This window comes from Narcine bancroftii, chromosome 3, assembly GCF_036971445.1.
Source record: "Narcine bancroftii isolate sNarBan1 chromosome 3, sNarBan1.hap1, whole genome shotgun sequence".
Taxonomy (NCBI): Eukaryota; Metazoa; Chordata; class Chondrichthyes; order Torpediniformes; family Narcinidae; genus Narcine; species Narcine bancroftii.
This window is the reverse complement of record NC_091471.1, coordinates 3,282,537-3,308,146: the sequence shown is the minus strand read 5'-3', so window position 1 is coordinate 3,308,146 and position 25,610 is coordinate 3,282,537. Positions and strand designations below refer to the sequence as shown.

General features: G+C 54.9%; 1 protein-coding gene across 1 annotated transcript in view; it reads right to left on the bottom strand.

Annotated features, from left to right (window-relative positions):
- The window catches only part of LOC138756936 (lysyl oxidase homolog 3B-like), a 47,899-nt gene extending 23,603 nt beyond the window's left edge, over nt 1-24,296 (bottom strand). Inside the window, 7 exon segments of the mRNA XM_069923395.1 lie at nt 3,764-3,918; nt 4,360-4,540; nt 5,037-5,235; nt 7,928-8,139; nt 12,649-12,812; nt 14,187-14,496; nt 24,230-24,296. Of these exon segments, the coding sequence (XP_069779496.1) occupies nt 3,764-3,918; nt 4,360-4,540; nt 5,037-5,235; nt 7,928-8,139; nt 12,649-12,812; nt 14,187-14,472 (1,197 nt within the window). The 5' untranslated portion in view covers nt 14,473-14,496; nt 24,230-24,296.
- Between the last annotated feature and the right edge of the window lie 1,314 nt (nt 24,297-25,610).

The window sequence follows — 25,610 nt, the reverse complement described above, 5'->3', positions numbered from 1 at the left end:
TGTTCCAGGGATCAGGGAACCAAGCAAGGCTGCCAGTAACAAAAAAAAACACCAGCCACACAGAACAACACAGGAGGGAACAGGTCCCAGCAAGAAGAAGGGAGAGAGGGACGTCGAGAGAGAGCGGGAGCAGCGGTACAGACTCTGGGAGGGAGCAGAACCCAGCGGGAAGGAGGGAGACAACAAGAGCAGCAGAACAGATACGGGGAGTGAAACACGAAAGTCTGTAGACACTGTGACTGTAGTGAAGACACAGCAATGGTGGAGGAACCCAGCCGGTCTCCCAGCGTCTGCAGGAGGTAAAAGATATAGAACTGACATTTCTGGCCTGAGCCCTTCTTCAAGATACGAGTAAAAGGCAGGCAGGCGTCTGAATTAAAAGGCCGGGGAGAAGGGAAGCAACTCTACAAATCTCTGATGAGACCACAGATGGAATATTGTGTCCAGGTCTGGTCACCTCATTACAGGAAGGATGTTGAAGCTGTGGAGAGGGTGCAGAGGAAATTTACCAGGATGTTACCTGGGTTGGGAAACAAGTCTTGTGAGGCAAGGTGAGCAGAGCTGGGACTTTTCTATTTGGAGGGTAGAAGGATGAGAGGAGACAATAGAGGTCTACAGGATTATGAGAGGCAAAGACAGGGTGGACGGCCAGCACCTGTTTCCCAGGGCAGGATCAGCAAACACCAGAGGACATCTGTACAAAGTGAAGGGAGAGAAGTTTAGGGGAGACGTCAGGGATAAGTTTTTTTTACAGAGAGTTGTGGGGGCCTGGAATCCCTTACCGGGGATGGTGGTGGAGGCTGGAACATTGGGGGCATTTAAGAGACTCTTAGACAGAAACATGGATGGATGGAGAGTTACGGGGTAGGGGCAGTGTAAATATTTTTTAAGGATTATATGGGTCGGCACAACATTGCGTGGGGGATCAAAGGGCCTGAACTCTGCTGTCGTGTCCTACATTCTATGAGAGGCAGGGGAAGAAAATAGGCCAACAGGAATGGCCTCACGGGGGCGGGGGGGGGTGCAGATTTCTATAACATTTTCTGTGCTGTGTTTCAGCAAAAATGTATTATTTTTAAAATTAAAATATTCCCATCATTCGTGATAACAAAAACACTTTCCGTAAGCCCAGCTTCCTCGTATCAACACACCTACGGGGCTAGAATTGGGTGCTCATTTAAGTTTTGAAGCTTCTAATGGGCTCGGGCCAGAGCCGTCATTATTCCCCAATGACAACGACGCTTTGAATTGCGTGGTTTCATCTGCGCGCGGAAACCAGCAAGTGCTGTTGTTTTTGTTGCTGCCGGGGTTGTTTTTTTTTACAGTCGCTGCTTTTGTCAAATTCTCTGATGCTTTCGTGACACTATTGCAAGTCATTAGAGGTTGGGAACCAATGTCAAAAACATTTTTTTTAGAATGAAGCAGTAAATCCAAAAAGGTTCCGCTCCGAATAATGTTGGAATTCAACATGGAAAGATTTTACAAAACGGGTTTGTTGCTGGTATTCATATAATCTAAGAAATCTATGCAATTTACAATGATATTTATATTTATTTTTTAAAACAACTATATATGAGGGGGTGAGACCACGAGTTCACGCATGGGACATACCACCCCCAGTGACGCCCCTACTAAAGGTTTTAACTGCCTTTGGAAGGAGGACTGACAATGACCGGAAATAGGAGCATGAGGAATGTCAAGGACTAAATTGCGGCAGTTGGTGGGGTGATGAGCACTGGGAGGGACACATCAGGAGGTCCGGGAGTGACAGGTGGTGATGTGCAGGAGGAGGAGGGGATGGCAGAGGCCAGGGTGTGCACACCACAGACACCGGAAGGGACAGCCAGGTCACATGTGACGTTACTGGACCCCTCATGCCTTGGTTGGACAGAGAATTGTTGTTCTGTGGGGTCCCCTCCATGTTTGTTTTGTTACACATTTCTAGGAAGGCAGAACGCAAGCTGGCTGATGGAGAAGCAGTGCCGGTTTGTGTCTGAAGGGCAGGAGAAGGGGACAGGAAACTGTCCCATCACATACTCCCTCTGTCCTCACTATCCCATCACACATTCCCTCCCTCTGCACCATCTCCTCACACACTCCCTCCCTCTACACTGACTCGTCACACGCTTTCTCCCTCCACACTGTCCCCTCACACACTCTCTCCCTCCACACTGTCCCCTCACACACTCCCTCCCTCTGCACTGTCTCGTCACACACTCCCTCCCTCTACACTGTCTCATCATATGCTTCCTCCCTCTGCACTGACCTGTCACACATTCCCTCCCTCCGCACCATCCCCTCACACACTCCCTCCCTCTGCACCATCTCGTCACACACTCCCTCCCTCCGCACTGACCCATCACATGCTTTCTCCCTCCACACTGTTCCCTCACACATTCTCTCCCTCCACACCATCCCCTCACACACTCCCTCCCTCTGCACCATCCCCTCACACACTCCCTCCCTCCGCTCTCATCACATGCTTTCACCCTCCACACTGTCCCCTCACACACTCCCTCCCTCCGCACTGTCTCGTCACACACTCCCTCCCTTCACACTGACCCATCACATGCTTTCTCCCTCCACACCGTCCCCTCACACACTCCCTCCCTCCGCACTGTCTCGTCACACAATCCCTCCCTCCGCACTGACCCATCACATGCTTTCTCCCTCCACACCATCTTGTCACACATTCCCTCCCTCCGCACAATCTTGTCACACACTCCCTCCCTCCGCACCGTCCCATACCCCAGGCCCAGACACAGAGTGAAGCTCCCTCGCTGATAGTCGATGGGGTCTCTGGGTTCAGTGAGGGGGAAGGGTCCCATGTGGCAGTGAAGCTGGCAGAATTTCTGAGGGAAGACACCTGCTAACCCCTGACCCCCCAACATGATCCAGTGTCAGGCTGAGACCTCTCCTCACCCCCTCCTGCCCCTCCCTCACTACCAACACCGCCCACATTTCATCCTTCACCCCCTCCCCATCCTTCCCTCAGTCTTTCCCCTGCCTTGGCTTCCCTCCCTCCCTTCACCCCCCCCCCACAACACACCCTCATCCCCCCACTCCATTCCCAACCCCTCCTCCTCATGCTCCCAATTTCTCACCTCCCTCCATTCACCACCTCCCTCCATTCACCACTCCCCTCCCTGTTCTTCACCCAACCCCACCTCTGCTCGCCCCTTCCCCATCCACCCTCCCATTCCCCACCCCTCCATCCATCCTACTTCGCCCCCCTTACCGTGCCCTCAGCCCATTCCTCCCTACCCCTTCCCGATCCCCAATCCACTCCCCCCTTCTCCACTCTCTGCTATGACCCCTCTCCCTGTCCCTCCGCCCCTCATCTCCCCCACCCTCTGTTCCTGCTCTTCGACCCTGCCCTTTGCCCCCTCACCCACGCCCTCCATCCACTAACCTCGGCCTGCCCCATCCCATCCCTCCCTCTGCACTGCAGCCTCTCCCCTTCCCCCATCCTTCATCCCACCCCTCTCCTACCCCTAAGCCTGCTCCACCTCCCCTTCCTCCACCCTCTGCACACTTTGCCCCCTTTTCTTGCCCTCTATCTACACCCCTCCTCTAAGAACCCCTCCTTCCCACCTCCCCCACACCCCACCCCTGGCCAGTACTGCCCCTTACCCCTATCCCTCCTTCTGCCCTGCACCCCTACCCTCTGCCCCCTCTCCTTTACTTCCCCTCGTCCCGTCTGGTCCCACCTCACGCCCTGCACCCCCTTCCTTCCCTCCCCCCCCCTCCCGGAGCCACTGACCGATCGCTCGTAGCCCATGTAGGGGACGTTGCAGCGAACGGCAGCATCTTCGCTGTGTGAACAGTCATCCTGGCTGATGTTCTTGGAGGGACAATCCCATACGGACTTCTCAAAGCCCCCGCACCTCACCTCGTTCAGGTAGATCGGGCCCATCCCTGGAAAACACAGCTCACTGCACTGCCCGTCATGGAGGGCTTGGGTGGCAGGGGGTAGGGAGGTGGGCTGTGGCCTTGCGACCAGGAGCAGCCAGGCAAAGGCAGCCTGGAGCGCCACACAGAGTCCCCTCCCCACTCCCCTCCCCATCATCCATTCTCTCCCCAACTCCCTCCCCCTCACCTCTGCCCCCTCCCCTTCACCTTTCCCCATCCCCTCCCCCTCACCTCTATCCCACCCCCTACCTCTCCCCATCCCCTCTCCCCATCCCCTCCCCCTCAATTCCCCACCCCCACCCTCCTCCTTTCTCTTCCACTCTCCTCCCTCTGCCGCGCAATGCTCCCCACCATCCCTCCCCTCCACCACCAACTCTTCCCTTCTCCCTCACCTCCCTATGCCCCCTGCCCTGTCCTCCCCCTTCCCCCACCAGTCCCCCCCCTCACCTCTCCCCATGCGTGCCCCAGTCAGGGCGTCACGGGCACTGCCAAAACCCAGCTGCCGACACACCACGCTGGCCGACACCAGGTCCCACCGATCGTCACACACCGTGCCCCACTCGCCATCCTTCAGCACCTCGACACGGCCCTCGCCCGGGTGGGAGCCCGCCTTCAGCCGCACGGACAGCTGTGGGCACAGGGGCTCGTCAGGGGGAACATCACCACGTCAGGGGACACGTCATCACGTCGGGGGGCACGTCACCACATCAGGGGTCCTGTCAGGGGACACGTCGGGGGGGGTCACGTCACCACATCAAGGGTCACACCAGGGGTCATGTCAGGGGGTACATCATCCCGCTAGGGGCCACGTCAGGGAGAACGTCACCATGTCAGGGGTTGCGTCAGGGGGCACAGCATTGCTTAGGGGGAGGGGGGGGAGGTTCTGAGAGGGGAAGGGGAGAGAGGGTGGAGGAGTGGGGGTTCGAGGGGAGAGCGGGAGGGAATGGAATGCAAAGTCGCCCAAACCCCAGCAACCAAATCTTCTCTCCCCAACCCACTTCCCTCCCTCAGCGTCTCCCCCCTCCCCTCCATATCCGTCCACTTCTACTCTCCCCATCCACCCCCCCCGCTCCACCCCCTCCCCTACCCATTGCCCACCCACCCTGCCCCCACTTGGCCCTCACCTTTGGGGGTTTCTTCTTGCGCCGCTTGCTGAACAGGGGTCCGGCCGTACAGCTGACCACGGCGGGCATGCCCCCCGGACAGGATGCCGTGCTGTTCCCCTTCATCAGCTGCATCGGGCACAGTGCCAAGTGGTTCTCGGTGCCCTCGCACCGCACCGTGGTCACCCGGTAACGATGTCGCTGTCTCCCCAAAACCATCCTGCGGGGGGAGAGAGGCCATGAGCTGGGGGGCCAGCTGGGGGAGGGGTAGGGGGGAACGAGAAGAGGGGAGGAGAGGGAGAGGGGAAAGAGGGAGAGGACAATTGGGGAGAGGAAGAGAGTGGAGAGGGAAGGGGAGAGGAGGAGAGGGAAGGGGAGAGGGGAAGAGAAAGGGGGAGAAGGGGAGGGGAGGGAATAATGAGAGGAGGGAGATTGAGGGGAGGGAGGTGGGGAAACAGATGGGAGGGGAGTTGGGGGATGGCAGAGGAGGGAGTGGGCCAAGTGGAGACCCGAACCGCTGAAACCTGCTGCCTGCAGGTTTCTGGGGTGGGAGGAATGAGCATCCATTCCCCTTCCCATTACCTGGCACCAGGCTCGCTCTCCCCACGCCTCCTCCACCGCCTGTGGGGGCAAATGGCAGGGGGGTCACAGGGTGTCTGCATCCCCCTGCCCACTGCACACCCCTGCCCCTCGACTCCTCCCCACCCCTGACTCCTCCCCACCCCCCAACCCCTCCGCATATCTCCCAAAACCCTCCCCACATCTCCCACCACACACCTCATACCCCTTCCCTCACCCCAACTGTGACTACCTTCATTCCCCCCCCCCACCTCCCCACCACCGTCAGGGTTCAACACGTGCTGGGTTCAGAACAGGTTTGTCCCACTGGGACAGGGAAAAGATGGTAGGAAAAGGGATCCGTGGCTGACGAAACAGATCTGGGAACTCATGAGGAGGAAGAAGGAAGCAAACGTTAGATATAGGAAGCAGGAAACCGGAAGGGCTCATGAGAAATGCAAGATAGACAAGAAGGAGCTTAAGAAGGAGTTGGAGACCTGGAAGGGGGTATGAGAAGGCCTTGGCACAGAGGATTAAGGAGAACCCCAGGGCGTTCTATGCATATGTGAAGAACAGAAGGATGACGAGAATGAAGTTGGAGATGCTGAAGGATAAAGGAGGCAAGATGTGCCTGGAGGTGGAAGAGGTTGGGGAGGGGGATCCTAAATTAATACTTTGTGTCAGTATTCACAAGAGAAAAGGGCCTTGATCAGGGTGAGGATGAAATAGAACAGGCCTGTGTGATGGACAATGTGGGGATTAAGGAAGAGGATGTGTTGGATCTTAAAAACATTAAGATTGATGTTCTGGAGCCGGATGCGATCTACCCCAGGCTGCTGTGGGAAGGGAGGGAAGGGATAGCTGGGGCAGTAGCTCTAGTCTTTGAGTCCTCTTTGGCCATAGGGGAGGTGCAAGAGGATGGAGAATGGACAATATCATCCCCTTGTTTATAAAAGGTAACAGAGAGAATCCTGGGAACTATAGAATGGTGAGTCTGACGTCAGTGGGGTGTAAACTAATGGACAGGGTTCAAGGGTAGGATCTATGAGTATTTGGAGAAGTCTAGTCTACTCAGGGATAGTCAGCAGAGCTTTGTGTGCCTCACGACCCTAATTGATTGTTTTAAGAAGGTAACAAAAGAAATTGATGAGGGTCGGGCGGTAGATATGGTCGACATGGATTTTAATAAGGCATTTGACAAGGTCCCCATGAGACATTTGTTCAGAAAGTCATGAGACTCTGGATCAGTGGAACCCTGGCCGCGTGGATAAAAATTTGGCTTGTAGGAAGAAAGCAGAGAGTAGGAGTGGAAGGAAAGGATTCTGCCTGGAGGTCGGTGACTAGTGGAGGGGCCTCAGGGATTGTTCTCTGACCCAATTTTCATAATCTTTATAACCACCTTAAGTAATCCCTAACTACTCACAGTAACCTATTGGCATAGGGATTACTTAAGGTGGAATGAGAGTGAGAAGAAAAAGTTTGAAAACCACTGACCTGGATGGATGATACGAAGGTTGGAGGGGTTCTGGATGGAACTAAAGGTTGTCGAAGGTTATAAGATAATATAGACAGGATGCAGAGTTGGGCAGATGGAGTTCAATGGGGATAAGTGTGAGGTGATGGATTTTGGAAGGACAAACCAGAAGGCTGAGTCCAGGGTTAATGGTTGGTTACTTAAGAGTGTGGATGAACAGATGGACCTTGGGATCCAAATGCATGTATCCGTCAAGATCGCTGCACACGTTGATAGGATAGTTAAGAAGGCCTATGGGATGCTGGGGTTCATTAATAGGGGGACTAAGTTCAAGAGTCGAGAGGTCATGTTGCAACTCTACAGATCTCTGGTGAGACCCCACTTACAGTTCTGGTCACCTCAGTACAGGAAGGATGTGGAAGCTATGGAGAGGGGGCAGAGGAGATTTACCAGGATGTTGCCTGGATTGGAAAATAAGTCTAATGAGGTTAGCAGAGCTGGGACTTTTCTTTTTGGAGCGTAGAAGGATGAGAGGAGATGATAGAGGTCGACAAGATTCTGAGAGGCATAGATAGGATGGACAGTCAGCACCTGTTTCCCAGGGCAGGATCAGCAAACACCAGAGGATGTGTGTAAAAAGTGAAGGGAGGGAAGTTTAGGGGAGATGTCAGGGTAAATTTTTTATAAAAACACAGAGAGTTGTGGGGGCCAGGAATGTCTTCCTGGGGGTGGTGCTGCATTGAGGGCTGAAGAACCTGTACTGTATTGTAGTATTAAATGTTCTATGACCCACCCCATCCTTCACCCCCATCATGACCCTACCCAATCTGTTCTTGCCCCTCCCACAGCCTCCCCCCCCACCCCCACCCCGAGGACATACCGGTAGTAGGAGTGGGTGAGGCGCCTCTCACCGGGGTATCCCATCATGCCACACACCACACGGGTGTTATGGCCACTCCAGCCGTCAGCACACACTGAGTCCCAGTGGCCGGCAAAGCGAACCTCCACTACGCCCTCGGTAAGGGGCAGCCTTCGGAGTGCTCCCCCCACCACTGGCCGCAGGCGCACTTCCCCCAGCTGTTCACTGTCTGCCTGAGGAGGGAGGGAAAGGTGAGGTCAGTCCGCACCCCTAAACACCCCGACACACCCCTACCCACCCCTACACACAATCCCCCACACACAACCTCCAACACACACACATACACACACTCCCACACACACAGACCCAGACACACACACACACACACACACACACACACACACACACACACACACACACACACACACACACACACATCCATACACACACACACACACCCGCCCCATACATTCCCCCCAACACAACCACCTCCAGGGGGAGAGAGAGATGGGGGAGAGAGGGGAGAAGAGAGGGGGAGGGTCCCCCACACACCACCCTGCAGGCCCTCACATTCCCCCCCATAGTGGATGACAGGGGAAGAGTATGTGGGTGGGGTGGGCAGGGGGAGTGTGGGGGGTGAAATTGCATAGGCTGGGGGAAGAGTCAGGGAGGTGGAAGGTGAGGGATGGGGGAGTGGATGATGGGTGAGGGGGTGGTAGAGTGGGTGACAGGACCCAGGGTTATGTCAGGCCTGAGCTGAGGTTTGGAACCATTTGTTCACATTGCTTATGTACATTTACCTTGTGTTTGACCAGCTTTGTGTTTTATCCTGATGCTAATTCACTCCCCTCACATTCCCTCAACAACCCCCCCCCACCTCCCCACGATTCTCCTCCTCACCCAGTGGGGCAGTTTACCACAGCCAATAACCCCCCACCCTTTCCTGGATTTCTTTGTGATGTTGTGGGGGTGGGGAACCACACGGTTAGAGGGCTAACCTGCAAATTCCACATAGACAGTGCTGGAGGTGGTGGGGTGAAGTGGGGGAAAATATCGGACCCAGGTTTTAGGAGTAGAGAGGCCACGGGCATTACCTGCTGCATCTGGATGCGGCCCCGCGCCTCTCAGTAAGGGAGGGGACCAAATGGGCAAAGCCTGCGGGGGAAGAGGGTGGGATTCCGGGACGAGGGGGCGTTCACAGTCAGCTCCATTTGATGCCAGCGTCTGTCCCTAGTTTGGATGCATTCCTGGAACTCTCCGTGACGGCAGCTGAAAGGAATTTGCCTTTCCAGCCGCTCGCACGGTGTGGATCAACAGCCTCCGCATTCCTCTGCTTGGGAATGCAAGAATGATTCCATATGGAGACCTGGAGGACAGACTCTGTCAGCCATCGCCCCACTGCTCCCTCCTCAGGACTCCACTCACCCCTCACCCTGCACAGACGGCCTCCCTGCGTCTCACAACTCCCAGAGGAGCGGGGCCAGCAACCTCTCTTCCCTTTTTTTTAAAGCATACAATCTTTAATTAAAACGACATCATTACAAGACACAAAACACACACAGAACTACAACTAAATAGCATATGATCACCTCTCTACATCAATGATCTGCACAATAATGTGTTAAATTGGATCAGCAAGTTTGGAGACGTTATGGACAGTGAGGAAGGTTTTCAAAACTTGTAGAGGGATCTGGACCAGCTGGAAACATGGGCTGAAAAATGGCTGATGGAATTTAATGCAGACAAGGGTGAGGTGTTGCATTTTGGAAGGACCAACCAAGAAAGGACGTACACGGTGAACGGTCGGGCACTAGGAGTGCAGTAGAACAGAGGGTCCTGGGAATACAGATACATAATTCCCTGAAAGTGGCGTCACAGGTGGATGGGGTTGTAAAGAGATCTTTTGGTACATTGGCCTCATAAATCAAAGTATTGAGTACTGGAGTTGGGATGTTATGTTAAAGTTGTATCAGACATTGGTGAGGCCAAATTTGGAGGATTGTGTGCAGTTTTGGTCACCGAACTACAGGAAAGATATCAATAAGATAGAAAGAGGGCAGAGAAGATTTACTTGGATGTTCCCTGGAACTGAGATACAGTGAATGGTTAAATAGGTTAGGACTTTATTCCCTTGTGTGTAGAGAAATGAGGGGAGATTTGATTGAGGTATTTAAAATGATGAGGGGGACAGACAGAGAAAATGTAGGTCGGTTTTTTCCATTGAGGGTCAGTGAGATACAAACCAGAGGATGTGGGGATGTGGAACGAGCTACCAGCTGAGGTGGTGAATATGGGTTCAATTTTAACATTTAAGAAGAATTTGGACAGGATCATGGATGGGAGGGGTTTGGAGGGATATGGACTGGGTGCAGGTCAGTGGAACGAGGCAAAAAAATGGTTCGGCACAGACTAGAAGGGCCGAAGGGCCTGTTTCTATGTTGTAATGTTCTATTTCCCAGTGTAAACATCAAATTAAAACACGATTTTTCACTATCAACCACACACATGATCTCCTGGGGGCCCCACCACTCCCAGAACACAGCCACCATCCCCTCGGACACCGCATGTTTCCGCTCCAACACCGCACGGGCCCAGACATAGTCCCAAAGGAGGGGCAGGCAGCCAGCCAGCTGTCTCCCCATCCGCCTCGACCTGTGAATGACCATTTTCACCCGGCCCAGCAGCAACCCCACGAGGAGATCCATGGAACACCTAATCCCCCTCCGCACTGGTCGGCCGTGGATCAGGAGTATGGGGGCTGAAGTGCAACCAGAATTTGAGGAACAGCCCCTTCAGGGTGGTGAAGAGGGGCCTGCAACCTCTCACACTTCATATACACTTCTTGGCCGCAGACGTGGCAGGAGGCCAGGGTGTCGGTGAATGGAGCTGTTATACGGTACCACTTGATGCAACACTCCCCACCCCAGGTCCCGACGTCAAGGGGGAGGCCAACCTTTCCTCTTCATCCCCTGCTGCCTGGGGAGAACAGCTGAGGCATTAGAGGACCCATCCCACCCCGGTCACCTCCCCTCTCCCGTCAGGAGCCAACTCTCCATTCAGGGACACTCTTCCCTGCTGTTGTCCCTCATTAAATGGACCTCACACCGGTGAAAGATGACGCTCCCCACATTCTGACATTACTCTCTACCCTGATGGAAATCCCGAATGTGTGCGACCAGACGGCATTAATATTGACCTCTCCGACTTTTGTTAACCCCTCCCAACCCCGTCGCCATCCCCCAGCTCAATCTCTCCCCCCTTTCCCGTCTCCTTTCACACGGACATAATCAATCCCCACCTCATCGCTTATCATATCCAGTTAACACCTTTTGTGGGTCTGGTCTCCTCCCCCAGCCAGCACGGTCGGTATGGTGAGACTTCCTGCTTTTTGCTTATCCCTCGAAGAAGGGCTCAGGCCCGAAATGCCGGCAATAGATCTTTATCTCCGATGGACGCTGACAGATCGGCTGAGTTCCTCCAGGAATTGGGTGTTTTTAATTCCACCCCAACTGACCTCTGTCACTCTGCTCTGTGCCTGTGTATCGGGAAGGGTCGTGGCTGTCATGTGATAGCACTGGCCCCCTACCGCGTCGGAGGACACACCAGCTGCTAATCGAGGTTTGGTACCACCCCAACCATTAGTGCACACCTTGCCGTTAATCCAGTTTAAATGACCTTGCCTGGACTCTCCAGCCTGCCTGTACTTGGCCTTGAGCCATTGTAATTGGATTAACCCTCCTGGTACCGAGCTATTGAAGTCCTTGTAAATGATCTGGGCTGGGCCCTCTGGTATTATAAAGGACCATGCTTTCCTTTGCTCTCTCTCTCTCTCTCTTGACTCCTTGTGGCACATGAGTATTGGGTGGGTCCCGAGGCCAGTTAGTGAGAGCCGTTACCATACAGGTCAAGGGGTGGGGACTGGTAGTGCTACCTTGATCTGATTGTTTACTGTATGTGTGTTGGTAACCATTCCTCCGTTTTGTCAATTTTCCCTCATTACCAGTAGCTGTGTGTTTCAGTTAACTTAGCATTTACATTCTGTTATCCTCTTGAGAATAAACGTGTGCTTTTTACCTCAATCTCGGTCTGGTTCTTAACCTGAGGGACCCACACAGACCTTCACTTATAATATCTTGCTGTGCTATGTCAAGATGCCTACTGGTCTCGCACCAGACAACCGCTGTCACTGCACTGGATCAAGACACCTGGTGATTCTTGTGGCACCGCCTTTCCTGTGTGGGTTTTCCGTGAACACTCCAAAATGTGGCGGGGGAAATCCTGGTATCGGCTCCAAAGCCCCCAACTCTCTGCCTCCCTTGGCCAGTGCCACCCGGGGTGGAGTTTGATGGACGGTGGTCCCCTCAATAGCAGAGCAGGGAGGGGTAGGGGGCTCTGTTTTTCACTCATCTTGGGGTCTGGAGGTGATCCAGGTTACAGAGCTGGACCCACACAGCTGGTCAGCACCTAGGGTTGGGGTAGGGGTAGGGAGGGGCATCTGGGGGTGGAGTGAGTGAATGGGCAGTTGAGGGGGGGGTGGGATCTGCTAGGGTGGGCGAGGTAGCTGGGGGCAGCTAGAGGTGGGGAGGGGGTCAAGTGGGTCGGGGTGGGGTGGGAGTGGCGACAGGTGGGCAATGGGGGGGGCTGCTGGGGAGAGACAGGACCTGCTGCCCCAGTGGTGACCATTCGCCACGACCGTGACACGAGATGGGGGGGCAGTCAGGCCTGGCAAGAGGTCTCCTCACCTCAATGACGTTGGAGTCCATAAACCCTGGGATCTTCTCGTCCTTGCAGACCACCCCGGCGTCCTCCTCATGGGTGCAGTCACTCTGCCCCCATCCCAGGGACTTGCATGCACTCACATCCTCCTCCGTGCCAACGCAGTTCAGATTGTCCAACCACACTCTACCTGCAAGACAGTGGGGGGGGGGGGGGGGTGTGAATAGGGAGACACTGTTCCTCAGGGGCTGTGGAGACGAGGATGGGGGAGGGAAGTCCCGAAGAAACCCAGGGTGGGAGGGATGGACGGATAGGTGTTCCTCAGGGTCTACGAAGAAATGGGGAGGGTCTCTGAGAGAAGCCTAGGGTGAAGAGGGAGGGATGGAATACCGTTCCTCAGATGCTGGCAGAGACGGGAGGGGAGGGGGGAGTCTCCAAGAAGCCCAGGGTGGGAGGGGAGGAGTACTGGGCCATCTCACTGGAGGACAGGGATGAATGGGAGATTGAACAGAGGTAGTGAGAGCCTGGGAGGGAGTGGAGGGTGAGGGTGAAGGGTGCTGGAGGGAGAGTCCCAGAGGACATGATTGTGGGGACGGAAGGATCAACCAGGAACTTCCCAAGGGGGAGTGGGGTATTTACAGGGCCCTGGGAGTGCGGCCAGTGGGGATAAAGTCACACCACCAGCCCAGTCCAGCACAGGGGTGTCACGGGGTAACGGGGTGTGATTAGAGTGCCGTAGACATGTTGGAAAGACCTCAGCTGGAGCGCTGTGGATAGGTGGGGGAGATCACACCTGGAATGGTGTGGACAGGTGGGGTAGATCACACCTGGAGTGCTGTGGACAGGTGGGGTAGATCACACCTGGAGTGCTGTGGACAGGTGGGGTAGATCACACCTGGAGTGCTGTGGACAGGTGGGGTAGATCACACCTGGAGTGTTGTGGACAGGTGGGGTAGATCACACCTGGAGTGCTGTGGACAGGTGGGGTTCAGTGTATATGGAGAGAGGGCTCTACGTAGGGAAGGATGACCATGCTTATTGCTTCCATGAAGGGGTTTGTGTTTGGAGGGGTTGAAGGGATGGGTGAAGGAAGTGGGTAGAGGCAGAGGGAGAGTTGGGTGTAGGGAGGGAAGGGATTGGAGGGACAGGGGGTGGCGGGAGGGAGGAGGAGGATGAGGGACAAAGAGAAGGAGAGAAGAGGGAGGAGGGGTGGAGGGAGGAGAATGTGGAGAGAGGGAACAGTAGGAGGAGGGTGAGAGGGAGGAGGAGTGGAAGGGAAGATGAGGGAAGGGACAATGGGAGAGAGGATTGGGGTGTGTTGGGGGAAGGGGAGGTGGGAGGGAGGAAGGGAAGGGGTCAGAGGGAGGGTTGAAGGGCAGTGGGAGGGAGGAGGGGCTGTGGGTGAAGGAAGGGGGACGGTGGGTGGGGAGGGGTCAATGGGAGAGGGGAGGGATCAATGAGAAGAGGGGGTGCGGTGAGAGTTAGGGAGGGTGTGGAGCTAAGTGACAGTCAGTGGGTGTGGATGGAGGGGGCAGTCCATCATGGGAGAGCCAGCTACACCTACCGGCCCCCTTGCCATACTTGGCGCTGTGAGCCCAGCCAGTGGCCCCGGTGAAGCCCAGCATCCGACACAGCACCCGTGCATTGGCCAGCGTGAAGTCATCGTCACAGATAGTGCCCCATTCGCCCTCAAACCGCACCTCCACGCGCCCCTCGTTGTGCTTCCGGGGGTATCCTGCCAGGCGCACCAGCACCTGTTCCTGTTGGGGTGGTGCCTGGCTCGTCCGCTGTCCACTGGCCACCAGCACCCACACCCCAAGGAGCGCAGCCATCACCCAGGGACGCTTCATCTTATGGCTTGTCTGCACAGGGACCTGGGTGGGTGGGTGGGTGGGGTGGGGGTGTTGGGGAACAGAGAAAATAGGTGAGACCTGGATGTACAACCCCTCAGTGTGGCCTCTTCCCCATTGGTAGGGTTGGCACAGTAGTTAGGCACCAGCAATTTGGACTGGGGTTCGAATCCTGCGCTGTCTGTGAGGAGTTTGTATGTTCTACATGTGTATGTGTGGGTTTTTCCTGGGGAGGGTCCGGTTTCCTCCCACCCTTCAAACATACCAGGGGGTGGGGGAAAGGGTGTAGGTTAATGGGATGTAGTTGGGCAGCATGACTCTTGGGCCGAATTGGCCTGTTACCCTGCTGGACATATATCATGTCCCTCAGTACTGCCCCTCCCTCATTACCACCACCCTCCCTCAGTCCCTCCCCATCCCTCACCAACACTCCCCTCCCTCACTACCACCCCATCCCTCACTACCACCCCTCACTCACTACTGCCCCTCCCTCAGTCACTCACTACTCCCCCCTCCCTCACTACCGCCCCTCCATGTCCCTCACTACTGCCCCCTCCCTCAGTCCCTCACTACTGCCCCTCCCTCATTACCATCCCTCACTACCGCCCCTCCCTTAGTCCCTCACTATTGCCCCCTCCCTCAGTCCCTCACTACTGCCCCCTCCCTCAGTCCCTCACTACCATCCCCTCCCTCACTACCACCCCTCCCTCACTAACACCCCCTCCCTCAGTCCCTCCCCATCCGTCACTACTGCCCTCTCCCTCACTACTGCCCCTCCATCACTAATACCCCGTCCCTAAGTCCCTCCCCTTCCTTCACTTCCGTCCCCTCCCTCAGTTCCATGAAGGGTGTCCCAACGCAATACTAAAGACAAGGTGGAAGTCATAATCCATCTTCCCAGGGGAAGGAACCTGAGACGCAGGAGACTCCCCCCTCCCCTCCCGTCTCTGCCAGCATCTGAGGAACGGTATTCCATCCCTCCCTCTTCACCCTGTCCACAACCTGGGTGGGTGGGTGTGGGGGGGGGGAAGAAGGTGCATGGGGTGGAGGTGGAAGGTGCATGGGGAGCTGTGGGGTTTCTTCCCTCTGATTAGAGTCCGGAACTCGCTGCCTGAGGATGTAGTGAGGCGTCACTAAGGGCCCAATGCAGCTGAACATGTGGATCAGTATCAAGGCTAGCACATATGTGATGGGCCGAATGGCCTGCTTCTGTGCTGCTCGACGACAGGACTCCCCCTCTCTATCCTGCAGGGTCAGCTCCTCGCCCTGGTTCCAAGTCAGGGGAGTCCTCATCCCATATCCACACACACCACCACTGCAGAGTATTTGGGAGGCCCCCTCACATTCTTCTAACCTCTGGAGAGAACAGGCTGCCTCCAGCCTGATGGGGCAAACTTCCATCCAATGAGGAGAGGATGGAGGGGCCAGCAAGAGGAGAGCGAGAGAGTGGGGGAGGAGAGAGAGAGAGAGAAAGAGGAGAATTGGAAAGAGAGAGAGAGGAGGAGGGGGACGTAAAGGGGGAAAGGAGAGGGAAGGGGAGAGAAGAGAGGGGAGATATATAGGGGAGGGGAGAGAAGAGAGAGGGAAAGAGAAGGGAGGGAAGGGAGAGAGAGGGAGGCAGATAAGAGAGAGAGAAAAGGGAGGCAAGGGGGAGGGAGAGAGGAAGGGTGAGAAGAAGGGAGGGGAGAGAGACGAGTATAGAGAAGGGGGAGAGTGGAAGGATGTGAAAGAAAGAGAGAGAGAGAGAGAGAAAAGGGTTGAGAGAGGAAGGAGGAGAGAAAGAAGGGAAGGGAGAGATAAAAAGAAAGAGAGAGAGAGAGATGGGGAGGTTGAGCTGAGTTCTGCTTCCTGCTGTCTGGAGCTTTGACCATTAGTGACTGTGTCAACGTGGGCTGTTGGAAAAAACCTTCTGGGCGTTCCGAGAAAATCAGGAACATCAACCCAACTTCGGAAAGAAAAACAGCCAGGGAGTCTGGGGCTGCAGACAGTAGGAGCAATCAGGGCTGGCCAGGGAGTTGGGGAGAATGCCTTCACTGCCAAAGGGTTGAGAAAACCACAGTGGCCCCTGGTGAAACCGAGTCGAATGATTCATCTTCAGGGGCACAAAACAAAAAAGTTTGTTCAGCGCATTATCCAAGCAGGTAAGCCTCTCAGTAGCGTAGCAGAATGAACAGGACTACGGTAAAGGTACAAGGGAGAGGGTGAAGGAGACAAGTTAGTTCATCAGTGCAGGGCTTCGTGAGGGGGTCCGTTCACAAGCTTGATCAACAGCAGCAAAGAAACATGTCCTGGAATCTGCTGGTTGGTGTTTCCCAGCTTGTTTCTCCTGCCCGATGGGATGGGGGAGTGACGGCTCCCTCCATGTCTGGGCAGCCATCTCAAAGCAGCGAGAAGGGCAAGCAGAGCCGATGGAGAGGTTGGGAGCTTCGCTCCATCCCTTACGTGGCAGCGCCATGTGCACGGGGGGGGGGGGGGGGGGTTGAGTGGGGAGACAGGGCTGTAGGGTTCTGCAGCAGGGGAGCAGGCCCTTTGACCCAACGCGCCAGTGCTGGCCACTCCGTCGGCCTGTGCCAGCTCCACACGCCGGTGCTCAGCGCACATCTCCCTAGACCTTTGCGATCTTTGGACCCACCCACGTGTCTTTTTGACATTGCGATCAACCCCACCTCCCTCCGACAGCTCGTCCACAACCCCCTCTGTGTGGAGAAGGTTCCCCTCCAGTCCCAGTAAATCTCTCCCTTTTCACCCTCTGGTTCCAGGCGCCCTGACCCTGGGGTAAAAGACTATCCATAACATCCATCACCTCCCCCTTCTCAGCCTCCGATGCTCCAGGGAGAAATCCCAGCCTCTGCCTGTGACTTTAAATCCCTCCAGTCTCAGCAACAACCTTGTGAATCATTTCTGTTCTCCTTCCATCTTCATGGTGCCCTTCCTACGGTTGGGTGAACTGCACACAATACTCCGTGTGTGGTCTCACCCACTCCACGTACAGGTGTAATGTAACCTAACAGCACACAATGCTGGAGAAACTCAGCAGGTCACACAGTGTACGCACTATAGCAAAGGTAAAGATACATCACCAATGTTTTAGACCTGCCGACATTTTGCCCAAACCTTGATGAAGGGCTCAAGCCTGAAACGTTGGTGATGTATCTTTACCTTTGCTATAGTGCGTACACTATAGCAATGTTCTCCCAGAATCACAGTGCGGCTTTCGCGCAAACAGAGGAACTACTGACATGGTCTTTGCCCTCAGACAGCTCCAAGAAAAGTGCAGAGAACAAAACAAAGGACCCTACATCACCTTTGTTGACCTCACCAAAGCCTTCAACACCGTGAGCAGGAAAGGGCTTTGGCAAATACTTGAGCGCCTCGGATGCCCCCCAAAGTTCCTCAACTGCACGAAAACCAACAAGGTCGGGTCAGATACAGCAATGAGCTCTCTGAACCCTTCTCCATTAACAATGGCGTGAAGCAAGGCTGTGTTCTCGCACCAACCCTCTTTTCAATCTTCTTCAGCATGATGCTGAACCAAGCCATGAAAGACCTCAACAATGAAGACGCTGTTTACATCCGGTACCGCACGGATGGCAGTCTCTTCAATCTGAGGCGCCTGCAAGCTCACACCAAGACAGAAGAGCAACTCGTCCGTGAACTACTCTTTGCAGACGATGCTGCTTTAGTTGCCCATTCAGAGCCAGCTCTTCAGCGCTTGGCCTGGAAGTCAGCCTGAAGTAAACTGAGGTCCTCCATCTGCCAGCTCCCCACCATGACTACCAGCCCCCCCACATCTCCATCGGGCACACAAAACTCAAAACAGTCAACCAGTTTACCTATCTCGGCTGCACCATTTCATCGGATGCAAGGATCGACAACAAGATAGACAACAGACACGCCAAGGCAAATAGCGCCTTTGGAAGACTACACAAAAGAGTCTGGAAAAACAACCAACTGAAAAACCTCACAAAGATTAGCGTATACAGAGCCGTTGTCATACCCACACTCCTGTTTGGCTCCGAATCATGGGTCCTCTACCGGCATCATCTACAGCTCCTAGAACGCTTCCACCAGCGTTATCTCCGCTCCATCCTCAACATTCATTGGAGCGACTTCATCCCTAACATCGAAGTACTCAAGATGGCAGAGGCCGACAGCATTGAATCCACGCTGCTGAAGATCCAACTGCGCTGGGTAGGTCACGTCTCCAGAATGAAGGACCATCGCCTCCCCAAGATCATGTTATATGGCGAGATCTCCACTGTCCATCGTGTCAGAAGTGCACCAAAGAAGAGGTACAAGGACTGCCTAAAGAAATCTCTTGGTGCCTGCCACATTGACCACCGCCAGTGGGCTGATCTCGCCTCAAACCGTGCATCTTGGCGCCTCACAGTTCGGCGGGCAGCAACCTCCTTTGAAGAAGACCGCAGAGCCCACCTCACTGACAAAAGGCAAAGGAGGAAAAACCCAACACCCAACCCCAACCAACCAATTTTCCCCTGCAACCGCTGCAACCGTGTCTGCCTGTCCCGCATCAGACTTGTCAGCCACAAACGAGCCTGCAGCTGACGTGGACATTTACCCCTCCATAAATCTTCGTCCGCGAAGCCAAGCCAAAGATGAAGAAGAAGAGTGCGTACACTGTGTGACCTGCTGAGTTTCTCCAGCGTTGGGTCTTTACTTCAAACACAGTGTCTGCAGACCTTGGTGTTTTACTTGTAACGTGGCCTCCCTGCTCCTGGGCTCAGTGCCTTGATTGATGAACACGTGTGACGCATACGCATCTTTACCACCCTGTCTGCCTGTGTCACAGCTTTCCTGAAACTTCTCCCCCTGGGTCTCTCTGGTCTACAGTACCACTCACCATTCACCATGTGAGTGCTGACCTGCTTTAACCTCCCGAAGTGTAACACCTCACTCTTGCCAGTTAAACCCCATCTTCCATTCATCGAGATCCTGTTGTAATCTAGTACATAGAACATTACCGGCCCTTCAGCCCACTATGAAGTGCTGACCTATATATACCTACCCCAAAGAAGACAATTAAACCCTCCCTACCCCATAACCCTCTATTGTTCTTCCATCCACGTGTCTGTTTCTTCAATGCCCCTAATGTTTCAGCCTCCACCACCATCCCTGGCAAGACATTCCAGGCCCCCACAACTCTCTGGCTAAAAACACTTACCCCTGACGTCTCCCCTAAACTTCCCTCCCTTCACTTTGTACACGTCCTCTGGAGTTTGCTATTCCTACCCTGGGAAACAGGCGCTGGCCGTCCACATTATCCATGCCTCTCATAATCCTGTACTCTTTTGGACTTTGCTTTCCAAAGAGAAAAGTCCCAGCTCTGCTAAACCTTATCTCATAATTTTCTAATCCAGGCAATATCCTGGTAAATCTCCTCTGCACCCTCTCCACATCTTTCCTGTAATGAGGTGACCAGAACTGGACACAACACTCTAAGTGTGGTCTCACCAGAGATCTGTAGAGTTGTTTCTCTTCTCCCTGGCCTTTAATTCAGTTGCCTGCCTGCTTTTTATTCATACCTTGAAGAGGAACTCATGCCTGAAACACCAGTCCTATATCTTTATCTTCTACAGATGCTGCGAGACCTGGTGAATTCCTCCAGCATTGCTGTGTCTTCACCAGCAAATCTTCCTCACTGCCCATGACACCACTAACCTTAGTGTCATCTGTAAACTTCCATGCTACCTACATTGCCCTCCAGATCGTTAACAGGGACAGCCACACTGGACCTAGCACTGAACCCAGTGGCTCCCCACTGGTCACAGGCCTCTGATCTGTGCATCAAGCCAATTCTGTACCCAGTTGCTCGGCGATGTGATCTGAGAGAGGGTGATGGAGGATGATGTGCTGAATGGCCCAGTAACTTCCCATGTGGGATGTGTCAAAGGCCTTGTCCATAATGGCCTGCTTAAAAAAGGCTCAACACCAGTCTCCTTCCAGACTCCCTCACCCCACCGCAAGAAATGGTCCAAACATCTCCCCTTGGTTCTCTGGGAGATCGTTCAGTTCCATTGGCTTTTCTATTGACTGATATCACAGCTGATGTCAGGCACAACCCACCACTCATCCATCTCGAGGGTTGTCCTGGGTTACCCTGAAGATGCCCAGAGTTACCCTGGAAATAGGCTGGGTTACCATGGAGCTGCCCTGGGTTACCTTGAAGATGGGCTGGACTATCCTGGAGATGCCCTGGGTTACCCTGGAGATTCCATGAGTTACCCTGGAGGTGGGATTTGTTACCCTGAAGATGGGCTAGGTTACCCTGGAGATGCCCTTGGCCATCCTGGAGATGCCCTGAGTTACCCTGGATACTCCCTGGGCTACCCTGGAGATAAGAGAGAGAGAAAAGGGAGGGAAGGGGAGGGAGCTCCTAATTGCAAATGTGCTGTACTGCCTGGGTCCCTAAAGGACAGTGAGGTTCTAGGGCTCCAATTGCATCTGAGGGGCAGTGGGAGGGAGAGAAGGACCCTGAGGGTTACCCCCACATCCAGAGCTGTCCCTCTCACCAGGGGAACATGGGGCACGTGATCAGATCCTGTTCCTGCCAGTCCAGGAGTAAACCCAGTGTCCTCCAAAACACTGTAGGACCACATCCCACTGGCCTATTAAACTCCTTCTTTCTCCCTCTCCCTTCCTTCTGCTCTCCCCCTTTCTCACCCCCCCCCCTCCTTTCACTCTCTCCTATCTCTCTTTTTACACAATTTGGTGGCTTTGTGGCTAAGTGTGGAGGTGATGCCAAAACAGGTGGAAGGGGAGGTGAGGCTGAGGATATGGAGAGACAGCAGGGATACTGGGAGAAAGGGCAAAGAAGCGGCAGATAACATACAGTGTTGGAAAGTGCACGGTCACGCACTTTGGTTGAAGGAATAGATGGGCAGATGATTATTTGGATGGGGAGAAAATTCCAAATCTGGAGGTGCAAAGGGCCTTGGAGTCCTCGTGCTGGATTCCCGAAAGGTTAACCTCCAGGTTGAGTTGGCGGTGAAGAGAGTGGCCTTCATATCGAGAGGGATAGGATACAGGATCAGGGATGGATGTGATGTTGAAGAAGCTGTGGAGAGGGGGCAGAGGAGATTCACCAGGATGTTGCCTGGATTGGAAAATAAGTCTAATGAGGCAAGGTTAGCAGATCTGGGTCTTTTTTCTTTGGAGCGTAGAAGGATGAGAGGAGACTTGATAGAGGTCGACAAGATTCTGAGAGGCAGAGATAGGGCAGACGGCCAGCACCTGTTTCCCAGGGCAGGATCAGCAAACACCAGAAGACATGTACAAAGTGAAGGTAGGAAAGTTTAGGGGAGCTATCGGGGGTAATTTTTTTTATACAGAGGGTTGTGGGGGCCTGGAATGCCTTGTTACAGATGGTGGTGGAGGCTGCAACATTAGAAGCATTTAAAAATCTCTTAGACAGGTACATAGATGGAAGAAAAATGGAGGGTTACAGGGTAGGGAAGGTTTAGAACTTTTTTTAGGGATATATGAGTGAACACAACATTGAGGGCCAAGGGGCCTGGACTGGGCTGTAGTGTTCCATGTTTATAAGTCACTGGTGAGCCCTCATTTGGAGTACCGTACAGTTTTAGGCACTGTATTTGAGAAAAGTCTTGCTGGCGTTGGAGAGGGTTCAGAGAAGATTGGCTAGAATGATACCAGAATGAAAGGGTTAGTATTTGAGGAACGACTGTCGGCTCTTTGGGTGGGAGGGGGGAACTCGGAGAAACATTTTGAAAGGTCTGGACAGAGTAGGTGCGGCAAGGATGTTTCCCATGGTGGGGGAGTCCAGGACAAGAGGGCACAACTTCAGGATAAAAGGGCGTCAATTTAAAATCCAGAAATACGGAAAAAATTTCTGTAGCTTTTCTGAAACTAGCTGGCACAAACGGCTGTGGAAGCGAGGGCGATGGGTGTATTTAAGGCAGAGATTAACAGGGATTTGATTAGTCAGGGCATCAAGGAAATTGGGGTGAGAGCCGGGGAGTTGGGCTGTGTGGGTGGATGGATCAGGTCATGATTAGAATGGTGGGGCAGATGGACCTACTTCGACTCCTATATCTTGTAATCTTCTTTCTCTCCCCCATCTCTCTCTCCCCCATCTCTCTCCCCATCTCTCTCTCCCATCTCTCTCCCCCTATTTCTCTCTCTCCCTATCTCTCTCCCCATCTCTCTCCCCATCTCTCTCCCCATCTCTCTCTCCCAATTTCTCTCTCCCCCTATTTCTCTCTCTCCCTATCTCTCTCTCCCATCTCTCTCCCCCATCTCTCTCCCCCATCTCTCTCCCCCTATTTCTCTCTCCCCATCTCTCTCTCCCATCTCTCTCTCCCATCTCTCTCTCTCCCATCTCTCTCCCCCTATTTCTCTCTCCCCCCATCTCTCTACCCCCATCTCTCTCTCCCATCTCTCTCCCCTATTTCTCTCTCTCCCCTTATTTCTCTCTCCCCATCTTTCTCTCCCATCTCTCTCCCCTTATTTCTCTCTCCCCATCTCTCTCCCCCATCTCTCTCCCCCATCTCCCTCCCCATCTCTCTCCGCCCATCTCTCTCTCCCCCATCTCTCTCCCCCATCTCTCTCTCTCCTATCTCTCTCCCCATCTCTCTCTCCCCCATCTCTCTCCCCCATCTCTCTCTCTCCTATCTCTCTCCCCATCTCTCTCTCCCATCTCTCTCCCCCATCTCTCTCTCTCCCATCTCTCTCCCCATCTCTCTCTCCTATTTCTCTCTCTCCCCCATCTCTCTCCCCCCATCTCTCTACCCCCATCTCTCTCTCCCATCTCTCTCCCCTATTTCTCTCTCTCCCCTTATTTCTCTCTCCCCCATCTCTCTCCCCATCTCTCTCCGCCCATCTCTCTCTCCCCCATCTCTCTCCCCCATCTCTCTCTCTCCTATCTCTCTCCCCATCTCTCTCTCCCCCATCTCTCTCCCCCCATCTCTCTCTCTCCTATCTCTCTCCCCATCTCTCTCTCCCATCCCTCTCCCCCATCTCTCTCTCTCCCATCTCTCTCCCCATCTCTCTCTCCTATTTCTCTCTCTCCCCCATCTCTCTCCCCCATCTCCCTCCCCATCTCTCTCCGCCCATCTCTCTCTCCCCCATCTCTCTCCCCCATCTCTCTCCCCCCATCTCTCTCTCCTATCTCTCTCCCCATCTCTCTCTCCCATCTCTCTCCCCCATCTCTCTCCCCCATCTCTCTCTCTCCCATCTCTCTCCCCATCTCTCTCTCCTATTTCTCTCTCTCCCCCATCTCTCTCCCCCTATTTCTCTCTCCCCCATCTCTCTACCCCCATCTCTCTCTCTCCCATCTCTCTCCCCATCCCTCTCTCCTATTTCTCTCTCTCCCCCATCTCTCTACCCCCATCTCTCTCTCCCATCTCTCTCCCCCTATTTCTCTCTCTCCCTATTTCTCTCTCTCTCCTGCGATATAAAGGAAACTGTTTGACCTGCTGAGTTTCTCCAGATCGTGTTTTTCCTTCAACCCAGTGTCTGCAGACTCTCTCGTTTCGCTTCTCCCCCCGACCCCGGCTCTAATTCCTTCTCCAGCCCGTGTCTGGTCTGAAAATCGCGTCAGATCCCGGACCGACCCGTGGCTCCCGAATACGAGGGAGGGTCGTCGTCCGCGACCCTCGGACCGAGGCATCAGCTGCCAAAAAGTAGCCATTCTCCTTAAACACGGGGGGGGGGGGGAGAGGCAGAGGGGCGGGGGGGGGGGGGGTAGGGGGAAGAGATGTCCCAGTTCACATCTTACCTCGAGCAACTTGCCAAAGTCTCCCAGCTCCCGGGCTTCCCTCAGCCCGACTCCCTCTCCTGTCTGTTCTCTTCCCCCCACCCGTTCCCTCCCTGAGCCCTCCCTCCATCCCTCCTCCTCTCTCCGCCCTCCCTCTCTCTGTCCCCTCCCCTTTCTCCCGCCGCCTCATCTCTTCTCCCCGTTACCCTCCTCCTCTCTGTCCACTCTAATTCCTTCTTCCTCGCGTATCCCCTCACCTCGCCTATCCCCCTCTCCCCCCCGTCCCCCCACTCTTTCTGTCCCCCTCTGTCACTCGCCCTCCTTCCCCTCTCACTGTTCCCCACCCCCTCTCTCCTTCTCCACCCCCTCTCTCCTTCCCCTCTCCCCTGACTCTCACTGTTCCCCACCCCATCCCTCCTTCTCCACCCCCTCTCCCCTGCTTCTCACTGTTCCCCACCCCATCCCTCCTTCTCCACCCCCCCCTCCTCCCCCTCTCCCCTGCCTCTCACTGTTCCCCACCCCATCCCTCCTTCTCCACCCCCCCTCCTTCCCCTCTCCCCTGACTCTCACTGTTCCCCACCCCATCCCTCCTTCTCTACCCCCTCTCCCCTGACTCTCACTGTTCCCCACTCCATCTCTCCTTCTCCACCCCCTCTGTCCTTCCCCTCTCCCCTGCTTCTCACTGTTCCCCACCCCCATCCCTCCTTCTCCACCCCCCCTCTCCTTCCCCTCTCCCCTGCCTCTCACTGTTCCCCACCCAATCCCTCCTTCTCCACCCCCTCTCCTTCCCCTCTCCCCTGACTCTCACTGTTCCCCACCCCCTCTCTCCTTCCCCTCTCCCCTGACTCTCACTGTTCCCCACCCCATCCCTCCTTCTCCTTCCCCTCTCCCCTGACTCTCACTGTTCCCCACCACATCCCTCCTTCTCCACCCCCTCTCCCCTGCCTCTCACTGTTCCCCACCCCATCCCTCCTTCTCCACCCCCCCCTCTCCTTCCCCTCTCCCCTGACTCTCACTGTTCCCCACCCCCTCTCTCCTTCCCCTCTCCCCTGACTCTCACTGTTCCCCACCCCATCCCTCCTTCTCCAACCCCTCTCCCCTGCCGCTCACTGTTCCCCACCCCATCCCTCCTTCTCCACCCCCCCTCCTTCCCCTCTCCCCTGCCTCTCACTGTTCCCCACCCCCCCTCTCCTTCCCCTCTACCCTGCATCCGACTGTTCCCCACCCCATCCCTCCTTCTCCACCCCCCCTCCTTCCCCTCTCCCCTGACTCTGACTGTTCCCCACCCCATCCCTCCTTCTCTACCCCCTCTCCCCTGACTCTCACTGTTCCCCACTCCATCTCTCCTTCTCCACCCCCTCTGTCCTTCCCCTCTCCCCAGCCTCTCACTGTTCCCCACCCC